General features: G+C 38.6%; 1 protein-coding gene across 3 annotated transcripts in view; it reads right to left on the bottom strand.

Moving 5' to 3' along the window:
• Positions 1–22,308, bottom strand: part of RABGAP1L (RAB GTPase activating protein 1 like) — a 706,627-nt gene that overhangs the window by 169,826 nt on the left and 514,493 nt on the right. For all 3 annotated transcript variants that reach the window (XM_057545595.1, XM_057545598.1, XM_057545602.1), the window contains one exon: positions 15,609–15,650. In XM_057545595.1, the coding sequence (XP_057401578.1) occupies positions 15,609–15,650 (42 nt within the window). The remainder of the gene's footprint in view (positions 1–15,608; positions 15,651–22,308) is intronic.

Here is a 22,308-nt window from a genome sequence, read left to right as displayed (position 1 = left end):
GTGTGGCATTCACCTAAAGGAATGACTTTAGCCAAGTTATTCAACTTCTCAAAGCCTTGTTTCCTCATCTGTAAATGAGGATATTGACTCATAACAATCTTTATAAGATTTCTGTTAAAGTGAAAGGTCATACATTATGGTAAGTGAAATAAGTCAAAGAGGACATATACTGTATAATTCTACTTATATGGGGTACCTAAAGTAGCCAAATTCATAGAGGCACAAAGTAGAATGGTGGCTGCTAGGTGCTGGGGGTGGGGGCAAGAGGGAGTAATTATTTAATGGGCTCATAGTTACAACTTGGGAAGATGAAAAACCTCTGGAGATGGATAGTAATGACAATTGAACAACAATGTGAATATATTAATGTCACTGAACTATATGTTTAGAAACAGTAAAAATAGCCAATTTTGTGTTATGTATATTTTACTACAATTTTTTTAAAAAAGAAAAAACTAAAGGTCATGAAGATTAGTTTAAAAATACAGCATCAGGCACATTTTAAGTGCTTTACAAATGATGACTGTGTTATAATTAATTTTATTTATTAATTATTTTTTAAATGCATTTGATTTCATCACAAATGATAAATGCTACACGATTACAGAATTATTGATGATAGTCGTTACATTTTTTTATATGGATCTAACATATTCCTTGGGTGTCTGGAAACACCTGGTAAGAATACTGGTAATACAGAGGAGCATACACTAAACACAAACCCTCACATACACACATGCACACAACGAAATTTTACTAGTTTAGAACAAATGGGTTGTTCACATTCAAGAATGTTGCTAAAAGGGGCTTTTAAGTGAGACTATAAGCAATTTGCTGGTATTCATTTTTCATTATAACAGATTGATTATTCTTTTGCATCTAATTTTATTATATTGCTCTGAAAACTCTTTTTGTAAGAGAGACAAAGATAAACTTCAGCCAAGAAGTTATACAACAAATGTGATAATTATAAGATAATTCTTATCTATTCATTAAAGGACTGAGATGGTTGTGTATAGCATATATATTGTGTGTATGTGTATATACATATATATGGGTATATACACATACATTTATACACACTCACACGTATACATACATATAACAAAGATTGGCAGTCAGCAAGACAGAAATTTAGAGCCTTAGAAACCATATTTTCTTATCCCCTTATTTGTAAATAAGGAAATTATGTGTTAGAAAGGTGAGATGATTTGATTAAGACCCCACATTAAATTGGTGGCAGAAATGTAATCAAAGCCCTTTGGAACCTCATCTCATGTATCACCTTCAAATGCACCACAGCAAAGGACTTGTCTCAGCCTTTCCTCTGCATGCCTCTTTTACATGCTGTTCACACTGCCTAAAATGCTCTCCTCAAAGTTCAGTCATCTTTGAAAAATCTTTCCTGGTTCCGCCAGAACGAATATGGTTGCCCTGCCTTTAGGCTCCTGAAGCTCCCTTTTAAAACCCCAGGGCAATCATGCTGGATTATAAGTGTCTACGTGTCTGCCTTCTCCATTACACTCAGGACAACTTGAGAACACACACTGTCATCTCTGGATGCTCCCACACCTGACCCTGGACCTGTCAATAGTAGGCACTGACTGAACATCTGCGGGATATGTGACCTAACCAACCATCACAGGCTTCTCCAAAAGGAGGCAGGAAAGTTGGCATCAAGAATGCAAGTGGGAAGTTAGCTTTGGAATGAAGGCCGAGCATACCTTCATTAAAGATAGGAGAATATCAGAGGAAGATGGAGAGGGATTTTTTTTTAAGTAAAAGAGAAGAAAGCTTGAGTGTTTGTGCTAAGAGTACTCATAGGGGGACACTGAATTTTATTGTTCTTATTTCTGTCAAGTGACCCCGTATTTCCTAGGATACATTAAGTTCATATTAATTACTGACAACTTGGAACATGCCATGTTTAGTCAACCATTCTCCCTTCCTGGCATTTTGGATTGTCTCATGAGAAATAAACAATGAGAAATCACTTCAACAAATTAGCAGTGTTATATAATACACACATAGTACTATGATGATATATATATATATTTTCTGATATAAACCCCTAATCCATAAAATGTATGATTTCTGGAACTTTAAAACTTTAAAATTCCTTGAGTACCTTGCACAAGTTAGAAGCTCAAACTTGTGTTTGTTGGTAGTTTTAGCGTTTTCTGGATAGCATCCTAAAACAAACCTATCCTCAAACTAAACATACAACAGAGAAAAGTTGAAAACAAACTAAATATTCACACAACAAATTATGTTGGAAGGGGAAACCAATATAAAGGAACACCAATGTCACAGAATTGGAGTGCAGGACTACTAGCTTTCCAAAGGAGTAGTGTTTTGCTGCCACCAACAGGGCAATAGGCATTCCTTCATGTAAGTTACAAAACTAACTGAAGGCACAAAACCCATTGCAAATCCAAAAGAATGTTTATGGCTTGCTTCATTTTTTCAGTTCTTTAGCCTTCTAATTTTGTAACCTGCATGACAGCTGCAGAAACTACAGTCCTAATTTCAGTCTGTCACAGATCACCATCTTCAAGCTCAGAAACAAAAATTTTTTTACCCAAGTTGGTGAATCAAAGACTAGGGAGAACTAAAATCCATTGTCTATTTTCAAGGTGTTTTGCTCTTCACTTCTTGTTTTTTAACCCTGTATGGTATTCAAATATGGTCCTGCAGGGAGAGAATCTCTGGAACATGAATTGATCCTTCTTTCCGATGTCAACAGAAAGGAAAAGGGGAATTATACTTTGAAAGGTCAAAGGAATACTTAACCAGCCAGCACAGTGCTGAATAATAACTGACTTTTTACTCTCTCAAATAAACAAGGCCCTATTTTATTTTATTTTATTTATGGGTTACATCACAGAGTTCTCAGGTACTCCCTACTTTTTTAATGTTTATTGGTCATTTTTGTTTCTATTTTTTTTTTAATTTTTACTGAAATATAGTTTATTTACAATGTTGTGTTAGTTTCAGATATATAGCAAAGTGATTCAGTTATACATATATATATAAATATATATATATTCTTTTTTAACATTCTCTTCCATTATAGGTTATTACAAGATATTGAGTATAGTTCCCTGTGCTATACAGTAGGTCCTTGTTGGTTATCTATTTTATATATAGTAGTGTATGTATTTTAATCCCAAACTCCTAATTTATCTCTCCCTCCCACTTTCCCCTTTGGTAACCATAAGTTTGTTTTCTATGTCTGTGATCCTATCTGTTTTGTAAATAAGTTTATATGTATCATTTTTTTAGATTTCACATATAAGTGATATATGATATTTGTCTTTCCCTGACTTGCTTCACTTAGTACCATAATCTCTAAGTCCATCCATGTTGCTGCAAAGGGCATTATTTCATTCTTTTTATGGCTGAGTAATATTCCATTGTGTATATATTATATATATGTGTGTGTGTGTGTGTGTGTGTGTATATATATATATATACGCACACAACATTTTCTTTATCCATTCAACTGCTGACAGACACTTAGGTTGCTTCCATGTCTTGGCTATAGCAAATAGTGCTGAAATGAACACTGGGGTACATGTATCTTTTCAAATTATGGTCTTCTCTAGATATATGAACGAGGCCCAATTTTAGAATTTTTGGGTTCTCTATTAAGACTCTTTTCCTGGTTTGAAGATACTAATAGTGGATGAGCTATGCTTTATAAATTAGGTTTTCTGGTTAAAGCAACCCTTGGTAACCCAACATGAATTAGCTGAATCACAATCCACACCTCAACCCAGGTACTTCTTTTGTCTCCATTTTAAAGGGGCTCCCCTTAATATACTCCTCAGGAACCTCAAGGCCCCACTGAGCAATTGCTACAATCCTAAAAAATGGGCATTGAGATGGAGGAGCACAGAGACAAAACAGACACATTAGCAATTGCTAATAATGAAAATAAGGACCATCCATTTTCTAAGTGTGACTGAATGCTTCCTCTAATTGCACATGTGTTTTCTTCTCCTTGTACCCTCACTACCACTTTGTTTAAATAATTTAATTTTGAATGTTTGATCACAGTGTAGTAGACGCTTAGCTGCACACTGGGATCACCTGGGGAGTTTTTTAAAATAGTGATGCTTGGGTCCCACCTAGATATTCAAATGAAATTGTTCTGTACAACTCAGAATCAGAAAATGTTTAAAGCTAACTCTAATATACAGGAGATTCTGATGTAGAGTTAAGACTGAGAATTCCTGCTCTATGTAACTCATGAGTATTCCTGCCCTTCTGGTTCCGGAACTGCCTGCATCAGATCTTGAGGGTGAGGGATGGGTGAGAGGAGGCATTCAGAAATGTTCAATTTAAACAAATTCCTTGGGACTTAGGTGATTCTGGAGGACACTAACGGTTAAGAATCACTTTGAGTTATACTGCTGTAGGGACTTGCAATACTGTGACATAACTAAAATAAATTGGGACAGTCTCTTACTGTAGATTGGTGAGAAGATGTTCTTTTTCTTTGAGGGAGGAGAAGGGAAGTGAGAAAAAGAGATTTTATTTGTTCACATGCATTAAGAGGACTGTCAGATACTACTTCAAACAACTTAAGAAAAGGGACTATGTGTCTTCTGTTGTATCCATATCATTAAGCACAGTGTCTGGCTCACAATAGGTGCTCAAAAGTCATTTGCTGAATGAACAAATAAACGAACAAATGTTATTAGTATACAGTGCATTTCATGTGTCCTAGGAGAGTTCTGAATAGGGAATGGAAGATGAGTTGGTAGATAGCAAGTGGAAGATTACAAAATAACAGGTTATTAAAGGTGAGAAAACAAGGAAGTCCTAAAAAGGAATGGTAGGAGGTTATTTTAGCTGTAGAAGGGGCACTGGACAAGGAAGCAGGATAGGACACACAGGGCATGGCTTATGACAGAGCTTCCAGCCTACTGACAGCAGGGTAAACTGGAAGCTTTTGAAGGGGGCCAAAATAAGAAATATGAATGGTTATTTCTCCAATGGAATTCCAGACAGATTTCTGGAAAGAAGGTTCAGTGACATAAAAACTTGTAGTAGCAAGCTACTGATCTGAGGGAAGTTTATTTAAGGAAAGAGATGTTTCAGTTAAGCATTTGGATTCTATTTGATATACAAATCAGAATCACACAAGCTGAATTGGAAAAAAAAAAAGTATTGTAACACAAATATATTTTCTATTTCTCATGTAATGTGAAATTATTTCTTTCTAAAAGCTGAATACTGAAGTAAACGGAGTAGGCAGGGACAAATGAATAATCTCTGAGAAAAAAGTTTTTTAATTAAGCAAGTAGATTACATAAGCCCAGACATACACAAAGCTTCTTCTTTTAAAAATAATAAAATCTGCAAAAAAGTCAATTATATTTCAATATAGCTGAAAAAAAAAGTACTGGAGTTTCCTATAAATCTAGTCTGAATCACAGTGATGACAAACACAAAAATCACATATAAGAGTACAGTGAAGGTTTCTCCAGAATAAGGGGAAGAGCTTTACTACTCCTTACACATGGCAATTCTGATCTTTAGCAAATAATTTGTTCATCACCCTAATATGGTTGAACTACTACCACATGTGGCAGAAAAAGGTGGTGGTGATAGTAGTGGTAGTGGTAATCCAGAAATGGAGATCTAAGTAATAAAACTTTTCTGAAAGAAAGTAAATGAGATCAAAAACAAGACAAAGATGTAGGCTCTTTCCACTTTTATTCAACTTTGTTCTGGAGCACCCTGAGCCTTGCCCTCCCCATGCAGCAGCTGGGTCACAATTGGTCCAGGCAAGTGTCCTGAGCCCCACCCTCCCCATGCAGTAGCCTAGAGGCAACCAGCCTGGGTGGGTGTCCTGAGCCCCATCCAACCTGTGCAGAGACTGAGCCACAACCAGTACAGTAGAGCTTCCCAGGTCCCACCTTAGCACAGAAGTTACAGAGGTGCAACTGGGCTGGGTGAGCACCCTAAGCCTTGCCCCCCTTACACAGCAAATGAGTCACAACTGGTTGGGTGAGTGCTCTTAACCTTTCCCACTCCACACAGAGCTGGGACAGGTGAGCACCCTGAGTCCTGCCCTCCCTGCATAGCAGCCCAGCAGAAACCAGGCTGGGCCAGGGCCCTGAGCCCCACTCTCCCTGTGCAGCAGATGGGCCACAGTTAAGCAGGTGAGCACCTGGAGCTCCACCCTCCCCTCACAGCAGTCTCAGCCCTATTCCAAGCAGCAGGTGCATGTAGCCCACGTGACAGATACCCATAGAGGGCCTGGTTCTGGTGGCCAGCGGAGATTGTGCTTCTTGGCCACAAGGAACAGCTCCTACCAAAGACCACTCCTTCAAGACTGAGGGAGATAGGCATTTTCCCTAATACATACAGACAAACACAGAGAGACAGGCAAAATGAGAAGATGGAGGAATATGTTCCGAACCAAAGAACATGGCAAATCCCCAGGAAAAAAGACCTTAATGAAATGGAGATAAGCAATCTACGTAATAAAGAGTTCAAAATAATGATCATAACGATGCTCACTGATCTCAGGAGAAGAATGGAAGAACACAGACAAATATATAGAAAATATAAGAAAGAATCAAACAGAAATTATACTAAACTGAAAAATACACTAGAAGGGTTCAACAGCAGAATGGATGAAATACAAGCACAAATCAGTGAGCTGAAAGACAAAGCAATGGAAAACACCCAGACAGAGCAGCAAACTGAAAAAAGAACTTTAAAAAGTGAGGAAGGGACTTCCCTGGTGGCGCAGTGGTTAAGAATCTGCCTGCCAATGCAGGGGACACGGGTTCAAGCCCTGGTCCAGGAAGATCCCACATGCCACAGAGCAACTAAGCCCTTGCGCCACAACTACTGAGCCTGTGCTCTAGAGCCTGCAAGCCACAACTACTGAGCCCTTGTGCCACAACTACTGAAGCCCGTGCACCTAGAGCCCGTGCTCCACAACAAGAGAAGCCACCACAATGAGAAGCACGTGCACCACAACAAAGAGTAGCCCCCACTCGCCGAAACTAGAGAAAGCCTGTGCACAGCAATGAAGACCCAACACAGCCAAAAATAAATTAATTAAATAATTTTTTTAAAAAGTGAGGAAACGTTAAGGGACCTCTGGGACAAGATCAAGTGAAATAACATTTACGTGATAGGGGTCTGAAGAGGATAGGAGAAAAAGAAAAAGCCAGAAAAATTATTTGAAGAAATGACAGGTGAAAATTTCCCTAATTTGGGGAAGGAAAAAGACATCCAGGTCCAGGAAGCCCAGAAAGTTCCAAACAGGATGAATCCAAAGAGAAACACACTGAGACACATTATAATTAAAATGGTAAAAGTTAAGGATAGAGACTCTTAAAACCAGCAAGAAAAAAGCAACTTTTTACTTACAAGGGAAACCCCATAAGGCCATCAGCAGATTTTTTTCAGCAGAAACTTAACAGGCTAGAAAAGAGTGGCATGACATATTCAAAATGCTGAAAGAAAAAAAACCCTGCCAACCAAGAATTCTCTACCTGGCAAAGTTATTGTTCAGAATTTAAGGAGAGAGTAAGAGTTTTCCAGATAAGCAAAAGCTAAAGGAGTTCGTTACCACTAAACTGGCCTTATAAGAAATATTAAGCGGACTTCCCTAAACTAAAAAGGAAAGGCACTAATAATGAGAACATATGAAAGTAAAAATCATACCAAAAAAGGTAAACAAATACTAAAGGTAGTGGATTAATCACTTACAAAGCATATATGAAGGGTTAGACAAAATTATTAAAATTAATTAAAAATACAATAAGAGATACATAAACTAAAAAGATGTAAAATGTGTCATCAAAAATATGAAACACAGGAACTATACATGCATAGGATGTTACATGTAAACCCCACAGTAACCACAAAGAAAAAACTTATAGTAAATACACAGAAGAAAATGAGAAAGGGATCTAAATATAATACTAAAGAAAACAACCAAAACACAAGGGAAGAGAGAAAGAGAAGAAGAAAGGAACAAAGAGGAGCTACAAAAACAGCCAGAAAAAAATTAATAAGTACATACTTATCAAAAATTACTTTAAACATCAATGGACTAAATTCTCAAAACAAAAGACACAGAATAGCTGAATGGTTAAAAAAATAAGACCTATATGCTGCCTACAAGAGACTCACTTCAACCTAAAGACAGTTGCAGACTGAAAGTGAAGGGATAGAAAAAGATATACCATACAATTGGAAACAAAAAGAAAGAAGCTGGGATATCAATATTTATATCAGAAAAATGAACTTTAAAACGAAGACTGTAACAAGAGACAAAGAAGGACATTACATAATGATAAAGGGGTCAATCCAACAAGAGGATAAAACATTTGCAAGAATTAATACACCCAACATAGGAGCACCTAAATATATTGGGTTGGCCAAAAAGTTCATTTGGATTCTTCCATAACACCTTACAAAAACCCAAACGAATTTTTTCGCCAACCCAATATAAAGTAAATATTAATAGAAATAAAGAAAGAAATAGACAGCAATACAATTATAGTAGGGGACTTGAATTACACCGCTTACATGAATGAGTAGAGCATCCAGACAGAAAATAAATAAGGGAATATTGGTTTTAAATGATCAAGGGACTTAATAGAGATATACAGCATATTTCATCCAAAAACAGCACAATGCATTCTTTTCAAGTGCACACGACTCATTCTCCAGGATAGATCACACGTTAGGCCACAAAACAAGTCTCAATACATTTAAGAAGATTAAAATCTTATCAAGAATCTCTTCCAACCATGATGATACGAAACCAGAAATTAATTGTAAGAAAACTGGAAAAGACACAAACACATGGAGACCAAACAACATGCTATTAAACAACCAATGGGTCAATAAAGAAATCAAAGAGGAAATTTTTTAAAACTTTGAGACAAACAGAAATGGAAACACGATGTTCCAAAATCTTTCAGATGCAGCAAAAGCAGCTCTAAGAGGGAAGTTCACAGCAATACAGGAGTACTTCAAGAAACAAGAAAAATCTTAACTGAAAAAGCCTAACTTTACATTTAAAGGAAATAGAAAAAGAAGAACAAACACAGCCAAAAGTTAGTAGAAGGAAGGAAATAATAAAAACCAGAAGAGAAATAAATGAAATAGAGACCAAAAAAAAAAAATAGAAAAGATCAATAAAACTAAAATCTGGTTCTTAGAAAAATAAACAAAATCAATAAACCTTCAGCCAGACTCATCAAGAAAAAAGGAGGAGGGCCCAAATAAATAAAATCAGAAATGAAAGATGAAAAATTACTACCAATATCACAGAAGTACAAAGAATCATAAGAGAATACTATGAATAATTATACACCAACAAATTAGACAACCTACAAGAAATGGATAAATACCTAAAAACATACAATCTTCCAAGACTGAATCATGAAGAAACAGAAAATCTGAACAGACTGATTACTAGTAATGAAATTGAATCCATAATCAAAAAACCCTCAACAAAAAAAGTCCACATCCAGAGGGTTTCAAAGGGGAATTCTACCAAACATTTAAAGAAGAGTTGATACCTATTTTTCTCAAATTATTCCAAAAAACTGAAGAGGAAGGAACTCTTTCAAACTCACTTTACGATGCCAGCATTTCCCTAATACCACACCAGACAAAGACACTACAAAAAGGAAAATTTCAGGCTAATAATGCTGATGAACATGGATACAAAAATCCTCAACAAAATATATTAGCAGGGACTTCCCTGGTAGTGCAATGGATAAGACTCCGTGCTCCCAATGCAGGGGGCCTGGGTTCGATCCCTGGTCAGGGAACTAGATCCCACATGCATGCTGCAACTAAGAGTTCACATGCCACAACTAAGGAGCCTGTGAGCTGCAACTAAGAAGCCCTCCTGCCACAACTAAGGAGCAGGTGAGCCACAACTAAGGAGCCCTAGAGCTGCAACTAAGGACCCTGCCTGCTGCAACTAAAAGAAGCCCACGTGCCACAACTAAGGAGCCCACGAGGCACAACTAAGGAGACTGCCTGCTGCAACTAAGACCCAGTGCAACTAAATAAATAAATAAATATTAGCAAACCAAATTCAACAGCACATTAAAAAAACATACACCATGATCAAGTAGGATTTATCCCAAGGATGCAAGGGTAGTTTAACACCTGCAAATCAATCAACGTGATGTGTAACATTAACAGAATAAAGGCTGAAGGTCAATGGAACTCCAAACTGATGACTAGGGACAAAAAAAGGAGTGAGTAAAGAAAATGAGAAGAAGCAGAGAGAGAGATAAAAAATAAGAAGCCAAAGGAGAATGTAAGAAGGAGAGGAGAAAAAGAGGGAGGGGGAGGGGAGGGAGAGGGAAAGGAGGAGGAGGAAGAAGAGGAGAAGCTCTACGTGTAATAATAGCACCTGTGTGCACTGTAGTACTTACTAAGTTACAGGCACCAATCATATATTAACTCATTAAACTCTAACAACAATCCTATGTGATAGGTATTACTAATATCCCCATTTTAAAGATGGGTAAACTGTAAGTTCCCTAAGATCACTGGATAAACTGTCAGAGATGGGATTTGACCTCAGGAGGAAGAGGGGGAGGAGGAGAAAAGGAAGTGCTATGTCATGCTGCTTTGATAACTGGTGAGAGATCAAGTTAGATAAAAATGGAAAGATGTCTACTAGATTTCATTAGTGATGACCAAAAACCCTTCAGTAGAATGATAAGGAAACACACCATAGTGGAGAGGGTTGAAAAGTCAAAAACATCAAAGATATATACTTAAGAAATTTCACATAATACATGAAGCCGCTCCAAGCTAAGGCTCGTTCTTCTAAAATTTAGCCAGGATCAACTGACTTCCTTAAAAAAACTAGATGTTTCTAAACAAAAGAACATAACATTGGAGTCTTCAAAATTGTCTGAGGAGTTTCATTTGTTTACAATGAAACAAATTATTATTAATAATTACTTTTTAAGCTGCTTTGGTTTAAAACTTGCTTTCAGGGTCCATAAAAGTGCATATTTAGAAATTTTGTTTTTTCAAGAGTATGGTTGCTAACAGAAAGCAATTTTGCAATATGCATCAAAAATTAAAATGTGGGGCTTCCCTGGTGGCGCAGTGGTTGGGAATCTGCCTGCTAATGCAGAGGACACGGGTTCGAGCCCTGGTCTGGGAAGATCCCACATGCCGCGGAGCAACTACGCCCGTGAGCCAGAACTACTGAGCCTGCGCGTCTGGAGCCTGTGCTCCGCAACAAGAGAGACCGCGATAGTGAGAGGCCCGCGCACCGCGATGAAGAGTGGCCCCCACTTGCCACAACTGGAGAAAGCCCTCGCACAGAAACGAAGACCCAACACAGCCAAAAATAAATAAATAATTAATTAAAAAAAAAAAAAAATTAAAATGTGATTATAGTTTGACCTAGCAATTACACTCCTAGGAATTTATCCTGAAGATATTATTAGATAAGTATGCAAAGATAGACGTTTAAGGACGTTTGTTACAGTTTTGTTTAACAGAAAATTCTGGAAACAACTTTAATGTCCATAAAAATTAAATATAAAATGGTTAAATAAATTATGATAAATACAACAGAAAAATAAGCAGCCATTTAAAAGGCTAAGCAAGTTCTATGTGTAATAATAGCACCTGGGTGCAATGTAGTGCTTACTAAGTTACAGGCACCAACTGTATATTAACTCATTAAACCTGAACAACAATCTTATGGGATAGGTATTACTAACCTCCCCATTTTAAAGATGGAGAAACTGTAATTTACCTAAGATCACCGGATAAGTTGTGTGAGATGGGATTTAAACTCAACCAGTCTGGCTCCAGCATCCATGCTTTTAACCACTACATGTGTGTAGTGACAAGGAAAGATATGCATAATATATTATTAAATGAAAAACAGTCTTGTTCAACAGTATTTTTTTAAAGAAAAGAAATACGTTCATCCTTTCACATTGTTCTTTTAGATTTACCCACTACCTCCCCATCTTCTTATCTGTAACCCTCAAAGCCATATTAAAACATATTTGTTTATATATACATATATGTGTATATGTAGGTAGGTAATGCATGCTTACATATTCAATAGACTAAAGGATGGGAGAAAGATTTTATACCCAATTTTTATTATGGTTACCTCTGGGGTAGGGTTATGAATGGCCTTTTCTTTTTTTCTACTGGAGTATAGTTGATTTACAATGTTGTGTTAGTTTCAGCTGTACATCAAAGTGAATCAGTTGTACATATACATATATCCACTCTTTTTTTAGATTCCTTTCCCTTATAGGTTATTACAGAATATTGAGTAGAGTTCCCTGTGCTATACAGTAGGTCCTTATTAGTGATCTATTTTATATATAGTAGTGTGTGTATGTCAATCCCAGCACATATAAGACACAAAATGAGCTTGGGGGTGGAGGCTGGGGAGAGAAAAACATTCTGTCATTTACTTCTTAATCATTGTTGGAAAGCAAAGAGCCTATCCTGATTGGAAATTTTCTCTGCCAACATGAAGTGGCTAAGATTAATTCTGACTGATCATCTCCAATCTATTATAATGTACTATGCTATGACTACTGAATGTTTCATATAATAAGCGAATTAGATTTTTAGGAATATATCCAACCTACCTAGTGGACACTGCCAACATCCTAAATGATTTAATGATGCTACCTACTGGAGCGAATCATTCTTTTAGCTCAATAGCTTTCTAGCTGCCTGGTAGACTGTTTCTAACCCAAAAGGAAGTAGCTCCCATTCAGAAAGTAGGTGTCTATAAACCATACTGAGCAACAGAGACTTTTACCTATGTTTATGCTGCTTAAAATTATAAATTCAGCTTTGCCTTTTCTAAGCCAAAAGATTTTAGGCAAGCTGGGGCCTTGGCTCCCTCAATAATCAACTGAGGGAGAGAATTAGATCGTTTTCTCTAACACAGTTCATGATTCTCCTGCAAATAACACATTTGATGTGTGCTAATGAGATAACCTACGTTAACACTTAGCGCACAGTAAGTGCTCAAGTAATGTTATTTCCCTTTCTGATTCCCCTCATCACAAGAAATACAGAGAAATCTAAAGTCCCTCTGCAGCTATACTGAAAATTAGTTAGGCTGGGTTCATAAGCACTTTGAACTATCCCTAATTGTGTTATTCTGATATAAACAAGTTTATATTCTTTTATCTGATAGATTAGAAGCTAAAAGTTAGTCACTGTCAAATGTGTTTGGAGTATTCTTTTTCTAGGTGTGGCAACCAGATCAATTAAGTACACTTCAGTGCAGCCTATATATGTACTGTCTCTATGTGAGGTCAGCTCCAGGATTCAAACAAGGAAGAGAGATAAATATAAACCTATAGTAATGGGAAAGCTCTCCTTTTTATCTTCTCTAACTAGACATTCTCCAGGATGATATTAGATGAGTATCCATGCATTGCTAGAGAAGATACAAAAGCCTTTCTGCCCAGTGGCCAGAGAATGTCCCCTGCACAGGCCATGTCTGGGTTAACATGGCCATAAATAAATGAAAACAATACAGTCAAGCCCCCAAAACCTGTCAACCAGGGGGATAATTTACCAGATGAATAAATTATTAGGCTGACACAGAGTACAGGTCTGATATCCAGAGACGAAGTCCTGGGTTACCCTCAAAAGACAGACTAAGCACGGGCTAAGAGCACTAGTAAAGAAAGGTCATTAAAAATGAGAAAAGGCATTTTGGGAAAGATGTAATATCTGAAACAAAAAAAATTAGACATGATAGGAAAAATCAAAACTTTGTTGGACTTCCTTATACTTAGTTTATGGTTTAATATTGTTTTTAGTCTTAATTACATAATACTTTCACTGCTTAGGCAGTCTAAAAGTCTTATTCCAGCCCTCTGCAGAAAGCATCTTTTGGTTTTGATTTGTTTTAATGACAAGAAAAAAAAATGAGGTAGAGATCCATGATTTCATTGAAAGATATACGCAAAGACGCTTGTTACTTTATTGAAAATATTTAAAATATTTTCCTTAACTTCTAAAGTAACTTTGTCACATGAACTGTTCATATCTAAACTCAAAATGATTTAATGAAAAATTTGAAGTACAGTTTACGAACTTCATAAAAAACAAATGTTTGACAGAATAAGAGATGAGGAGCAGCAGCCCACATCTTGAGTTGCATAGGGCTTATATTATGTGATGCCTTTGTTTTGAATCAAGGTATTTAATGGTTGAGTACGGAAGCTCGGGCTTCCCTGGTGGCGCAGTGGTTGAGAACCCGCCTGCCAATGCAGGGGACACGGGTTCAAGCCCTGGTCTGGGAAGATCCCACATGCCACGGAGCGGCTGGGCCTGTAAGCCACAACTACTGAGCCTGCGCATCTGGAGCCTGTGCTCCGCAACAAGAGGAGCCGCGATAGTGAGAGGCCCGCGCACCGCGATGAAGAGTGACCCCCCCACTTGCCGCAACTAGAGAAAGCCCTTGCACAGAAACGAAGACCCAACACAGCCAAAAATAAATTAATTAATAAATAAAAATTAAAATGGAGATTTCTTTTAAAAAAAAAAAAGTATGGAAGCTCTCCTAAAATATCAAGAGCTTCTCTGAAGATTCAAGTTATTATCTTTTGGGAAATCTGGAAGAATTATAGGGAATCTAGTAACAAATTCTGAATTACTTCATCAATATAATAGTAATCACAATAATGACAGCTACCATTTATTAGGCGATACAATTTTCCAGACATTATGTTAAGAGAATTTTATGTATCATATCGTTTAGCAATCCTATAAATTAGTTTTCATTATTATCTCAAAATTCAGGGTCTGAGTACTAGGAGTAATTTGCCCAAAGTCATACACTAGAGCTGATTTTAGAACCAAATCTGTCTGAGTCCGGTGTCTGCAATTTTAACCATTACATTTTACTGGGAAAAGGGTGAGCCTGCATCTTTTTATAAACAAGGTAATTATCACCTTCAATAACAGAACTTCATCTTTAACTGAAGGACAAAAACCAACCAGGTTATTTTCATCAACTCTGCAGCAAATGTCTTGCTGTTTCCACACTTTTAAAGCTGCACTGATATGTTGATATAAAATCCAACAAGGTAATTATAATTGAAATCTAACATGTCTTATAAATTTCTAGCTATCAGAGAAAGAACTGCAAATTGAAATGTAGCAGTTTCTTTTTTAGTCAGTGTATTACAGAAGCTTTCTAATAATTCAATTATATGTTTAGGTACCTTTAGGGATGTTATTACGATAAGTATTTTAAGAAGAAAGCTGGCATTATTTTGACAGAAAACAGGTTTTTTCTCATATCATACAACTTGAATGAATGGAAATATTTTTATCTTACTAGAAAAAGCGCTGTGATAGCAAGATTAAATGGATTATAAGAAAACCAAACTTGAAATAAACAACAACAAAAAAGGATGGGGGAAGGAGAGAGGATCAGAGTTACTCAGAGAAGTCGTTTTTTTTCTTTCTTTCAAGAATCTAGAATGAGTCAAAGGCTGTAAATTGAATGATGCCCAGTTCCAAGGGCAGAGAGGTAAGACAGTTTGGTAACTTAAACATAAAAACAGACTTACCTTTAGGAGAGCCAAGGCTACATGAAAGATTATGTTCAAACCCTGAAATAGAAAAAGAGAGTCAAAATCAATACTGTCACATCTATCACTATTTTATTAAGTATTTTCCCAAGACTTCTGTATATCATTAATAAAATCTGTTTTCATTTTTACATACAACAATAATTAAACATGAGATTTTTAAAGGTATTTTTTCTTCTCTGAGAGGCTTATTATAAATTTTAGGTGCTATTTAATTAATGCTCACATAAAATTATTGTTTTTACAATAAATTGGCTCAGGGCTTGCAAAAGTCAAGTTCCTTGATCAAAATGGCAGTGACACTGAAGTCTAAAATTATTAATTGAAATTTGTAAGTCTTATCTGTGTGATGTGGTTAAACTGCCAGTGGCGAACAAAACAAAACAAAGAAAAATAGTGTTGCTGATAACTGGGACAGATTGTATGAGGGGAATTGTAAGCAACACCCTGGATTTCCACTACTGTTCTTATTGCTTTGTTGTTTGTTTTAGTGCTTGCTTTCAAGTAGTATGTGTACAACTAGAGGTGGTAATTAGGGGCTATTTGCTAGACTCCCTTGTCCCTTTTTTCCTGAAAACCAGAGCAATATTTCTTCATGAATAAAGAAATTAAATAGTTTGTTAAGAAGCCATACTGGGGCTGAATTATGACTCTGAGTTCAGCCCAATGACTCTGAAGAAATGTTGAGATATTAACGTCAAGAGACAGGAATCTTAAATGCTCAAGATGACAGAGTCAGAAACAAAGTTGCCACAGAGTATGCTGTTTCCTTGTCATGCAAGTCATCATACATGAGAAGAAAGACCTTTCAAATTTGAGCTGACATCTCCCATAAGTCCAGGGTCTATTTGATGTGCTCTCTTCAGCTTGGTCACAAATATAATCTATCTACCTTCTGGATATACAGCTGTACCAGATGTGTTATGCAAAGAACCTTTAATAAACCATCCTTTTACTGTCTCCAAAATCAGAAGCAAGAATTAGGACTAGGTACTTGATGCCGAAAACTCAGCTTCTGTGCACCAGTGCCAAATTGAATCTCGGAGACAGAGTTTTCGGTGAAGTAGAAAAACAATAGTTTTTTTGCTTTGCCAGGCAAAGGGGGACACAGTGGGCTCCTGCCCTGAAAAACTGTGTGTCCCAACTGGGAGGATTTGGTGAGTTTTACAGCAATAGTTCAAGGGTGGGGTTGCTGATAAGATTAGGGTGTGTGCAAGGCCTACACACCTTTAATCTGGTCTCAGGTAATCTCTTGATGGGCTTCTCCGGTTTCTTTAATCTGGCCTCAGATGGCCTTCTCTAGTGCTCCTCCCTTGTCTCTGAATCCTCTTCCTTCTCTGATTAGCAACTCTTTGAATCTGCTTTTTGGGACTCAGGAAGGTCACAGAGGCTGCAGTCTGTTCCCTGCAAACAAGGAACGCGGGATGCAGAAAGGATTCTGTGCCCCAGAGCCCCAGAGGGTCCTGCTCAGTTTCATAATTAGAGTGCATTCCTGTTATAATATGCTAATCTTTCATATTCAACTACCAAACATATGACATAATAGTAAGAAGGGATGAATGATAAACACAAAATCTTTGGTTGAAGGTTTTGGGTGCACTCAGTTAAATCCTTTAAGAATCAGAAAGTAGTAGGAAGTATAATCAGGCCAGGAGACAAAATCAAATTGACAGAGTGCATCACCACTCCAAGCAATGATTCTAGACTGGTTTTGATCACAATTAGAAAAAAAAGAAGACCACGATCACAATCAAAAGAACATGGGTTAGGGGCTTCCCTGGTGGCGCAGTGGTTAAGAATCCACCTGCCAATGCAGGGGACACGGGTTCGAGCCCTGGTCCAGGAAGATCCCACATGCCATGGAGCAACTAAGCCCATGCACCACAACTACTGAGCCTGCGCTCAAGAGCCCACGTGCACAATGACTGAAGCCCACGTGCCTAGAGCCCGTGCTCTGCAACAAAAGAATCCACCGCAATGAGAAGCCCGCGCACCACAATGAAGAGTAGCCCCCACTGGCCACAACTAGAGAAAGCCCGCGAGCAGCAACAAGACCCAACGCAGCCAAAAATAAACAAGTTTTTAAAAAAAAAAAAAAAAGAAAAGAACATGGGTTACAATTCAGCAGAATTTGCTTTCCTCATCTAAATTTGGGTCCTCACCCGCTAGCTGCTGCCCATTTGCAGGCCCTGCTACACATATCCTCCAGCCCCACGTCGCAGCGGCTTGGCACAGTGAATCCTCACAACCTGATTGCTGATCAAGCCGCCATCAGGACTAAATCCATGGTGTCTCTGGCTCTTGTTTTTCTAGTCACTGCTGGCAATGTAAACATCTCTTGTCTCTAGTTCTCTAATCCTCAAAATGCTCTGGCCCTTTCTCCTAAACCAGTCTCCTACTCTTCCCTCTCCTTCCCAAACCCCTTCAGGGTATTCCACTCCATGTTCAACCAACTCTGCTATGTTCTCGACCTCCCTGCCAAACATATCCCCCGCCTGCTTGCTTTCACAGGAAGAGTGAAATCTCAGTGATCCACATAACAACCTGTATTATGATTCCCATTTTTCAGAATATGAACTTGACTAGCCTAAGGTTATACATGCATTTAGTAGTAGCAGGCTAGGATCATTCTCCAAGCCTCCTAATGTGTAGTTTAAGGGAGTTTTCACCACACAGTGCTGGTGAAATGTACTTAATAAGGGCTTATATGATGACCAAATGAATGAACTATACTAGCTATCCCCAAATTTTCTGGGATTTATTCTTTTCCATATGGACCTAACTAGACCAATTTGTAGAATCACCATCAAATGACAGTAAGAAACCTTGTTTTTCAGTGATCTCAAAGTCAAACTATTGGACAACTGAGCTATGGAAAACACAAACAAGAACTTGGAGAAAAAAAAAAATCTCTAGATAGCCAAAATAGCTCTCGCTAATACCAGGAAAAATATTTATTCAATTTTAATTTCATTTACACTTAGAATTAGTTTGGTAATATGATTTTATAGTTTACAGATACCAGAAGTAGCAAAGTAAAAGACAAAGTATGTGGTAGATGGGGTTAGGGACAGAGCCTGTTGAGACAGTTGCCATAATCAAAATATTAGATCTGATAGAAACAGAAGATAAACTTTAAAAAAAATGTGTAGCTGTCCGGGCTCATTTAGTGGAGCCAATAGCCCTTCAATAGTTAACATTAGCTCACTGTGATAATCTCAGCAATGTTAATGAATGCTTACATTATATCTGAAACATCGTGCTTAAGGGAGCATAGTCTGTGTTTTAAATAAAAAGTAGGAGGAGGGGCAAGATGGCGGAAGAGTAAGACGCGGAGATCACCTTCCTTCCCACAGATACAGTAGAAATACATCTACACGTGGAACTGCTCCTACAGAACACCCACTGAACGCTGGCAGAAGATGTCAGACCTCCCAAAAGGCAAGAAAATCCCCATGTACTTGGGTAGGGCAAAAGAAAAAAGAAATAACAGAGACAAAAGAATAGGGACAGGACCTGCACCAGTGGGAGGGAGCTGTGAAGGAGGAAAGGTTTCCACACACTAGGAAGCCCCTTCGTGGGCAGAGACTGCGGGTGGCAGAGGGGGGAAGCTTCGGAGCCACGGAGGAGAACGCAGCCACAGGGGTGCGGAGGGCAAAGCGGAGAGATTCCCGCACGGAGGATCGGTGCTGAGTAGCACTCACCAGTCCGAGAGGCTTGTCTGCTAACCCGCTGGGGCGGGCGGGGGCTGGGAGCTGAGGCTCGGGCTTCGGTGCTAGCTGGGAGGGAGTCCGGGAAAAAGTCTGCAGCTGCCGAAGAGGCAAGAGACTTTTTCTTGCCTCTTTGTTTCGCGGCGCGCAAGGAGAGGGGATTCAGAGCGCCGCCTAAACGAACTCCAGAAACGGGCACAAGCCGCGGTTATCAGCGCGGACCCCAGAGGCGGGCGCGTGCTGCGGCTATCAGCACAGACCCCAGAGGCGGGCGCGAGCCGCGGTTATCAGCGCGGACCCCAGAGACGGGCAGGAGACACTAAGGCTGCTGCTGCCGCCACCAAGAAGCCTGTGTGCGAGCACAGGTCACTCTCCACACCGCCCCTCCCAGGAGCCTGTGCAGCCCGCCACTGCCAGGGTCCCGGGATCCAGGGACAACTTCCCCGGGGGAGAACGCACAGCGCGCCTCAGGCTGCTGCAACGTTATGCTGGCCTCTGCTGCCGCAGGCTCGCCCCGCCTCCTCCGTACTGCTCCCTCCCCCCAGCCTGAGTGAGCCAGAGCCCCCGAAGCAGCTGCTCCTTTAACCCGGTTCTGTCTGGGCGGGGAACGGACGCCCTCAGGCGACCTACACACAGAGGCGTGTCCAAATCCAAAGCTGAACCCCGGGAGCTGTACGAACAAAGAAGAGAAAGGGAAATCTCTCCCAGCAGCCTCAGAAGCAGCGGATTAAAGCTCCACAAACAACTTGATGTGCCTGCATCTGCTGAACACCTGAATAGACAACGAATCAGCCCAAATTCAGGAGGGGGACTCTGGGAGCAGGAGATATTAATTTTTCCCCTTTTCCTTTTTTTGTGAGTGTATATGTGTATGCTTCTGGGTGAGATTTTGTCTGTATAGCTTTGCTTTCACCATTAGTCCTAGGGTTAGGTCCGTCCGTGGTTTTTTTTTTTTTTTTTACTTAAAAAAATTTTTTTTTCTTAATAAATGTTTTCTTAATAATTTTTTCCTTATTTTCTATTTTTAGAAATTAAAAAAAATTTTTAATAAGTTTTTTCATATTTTTTATTTAAAAAAATTTTTTTCTTCATAAATTTTTTTCTTAATAATTTGTTTATTTTTTACTATAAAAAATTAATAAATCTATTTTTAAAAATTAAAAAAATTTTTTTTCTGAATACATTTATTCTTAATAATTTTTTTCTTATTTTTTATTATAATAGCTTTATTTTATTTTATTTTATCCTCTTTCTTTCTTTCTATTTTTTTCTCCCCTTTATTCTGAGCCGTGTGGATGAAAGGCTCTTGGTGCTCCAGCCAGGCATCAGGGCTGTGCCTCTGAGGTGGGAGAGCCAACTTCAGGACACTGGTCCACAAGAGACCTCCCAGCTCCACGTAATACCAAACGGCGTAAACCTTTCAGAGATCTCCATCTCAACATCAAGACCCAGCTTCACCCAACGACCAGCAAGCTACAGTGCTGGACACCCTATGCCAAACAACTAGCTAGACAGGAACACAACCCCATCCATTAGCAAAGAGGCTGCCTAAAATCATAATAAGGCCACAGACACCCCAAAACACACCACCAGACATGGACGTGCCCACCAGAAAGACAAGATCCAACCTCATCCACCAGAACACAGGCACTAGTCCCCTCCACCAGGAAGCCTACACAACCCACTGAACCAACCTTAGCCACTGGGGACAGATACCAAAAACAACGGGAACTACAAACCTGCAGCCTGTGAAAAGGAGACCCCAAACACAGTAAGATAAGCAAAATGAGAAGACAAAAAACCACACAGCAGGTGAAGGAGCAGGGTCAAAACACACCAGACCTAACAAATGAAGAGGAAATAGGCAGTCTACCTGAAAAAGAATTCAGAATAATGATAGTAAGGATGATCCAAAATCTTGGAAATAGAATAGACAAAATGCAAGAAACATTTAACAAGGACCTAGAAGAACTAAAGAGGAACCAAGCAACGATGAAAAACACAATAAATGAAATTAAAAATACTCTAGACGGGATCAATAGCAGAATAACTGAGGCAGAAGAACGGATAAGTGACCTGGAAGATAAAATAGTGGAAATAACTACTGCAGAGCAGGATAAAGAAAAAAGAATGAAAAGAACTGAGGACAGTCTCAGAGACCTCTGGGACAACATTAAACGCACCAACATTCGAATTATAGGGGTCCCAGAAGAAGAAGAGAAAAAGAAAGGGACTGAGAAAATATTTGAAGAGATTATAGTTGAAAACTTCCCTAATATGGGAAAGGAAATAGTTAATCAAGTCCTGGAAGCACAGAGAGTCCCATACAGGATAAATCCAAGGAGAAACATGCCAAGACACATATTAATCAAACTATCAAAAATTAAATATAAAGAAAACATATTAAAAGCAGCAAGGGAAAAACAACAAATAACACACAAGGGAATCCCCATAAGGTTAACAGCTGATCTTTCAGCAGAAACTCTGCAAGCCAGAAGGGAGTGGCAGGATATACTTAAAGTCATGAAGGAGAAAAACCTACAACCAAGATTACTCTACCCAGCAAGGATCTCATTCAGATTTGATGGAGAAATTAAAACCTTTACAGACAAGCAAAAGCCGAGAGAGTTCAGCACCACCAAACCAGCTTTACAACAAATGCTAAAGGAACTTCTCTAGGCAAGAAACACAAGAGAAGGAAAACACCTACAATAACAAACACAAAATATTTAAGAAAATGGGAATAGGAACATACATATTGATAATTACCTTACATGTAAATGGATTAAATGCTCCCACCAAAAGACACAGACTGGCTGAATGGATACAAAAGCAAGAGCCATATATATGCTGTCTACAAGAGACCCACTTCAGACATAGAGACACTTACAGACTGAAAGTGAGGGGATGGAAAAAGATATTCCATGCAAATGGAAATCAAAAGAAAGCTGGAGTAGCAATTCTCATAT

This window comes from Balaenoptera acutorostrata, chromosome 1, assembly GCF_949987535.1.
Source record: "Balaenoptera acutorostrata chromosome 1, mBalAcu1.1, whole genome shotgun sequence".
Lineage (NCBI taxonomy): Eukaryota > Metazoa > Chordata > Mammalia > Artiodactyla > Balaenopteridae > Balaenoptera > Balaenoptera acutorostrata.
This window is presented reverse-complemented; position numbering and strand designations above follow the sequence as displayed.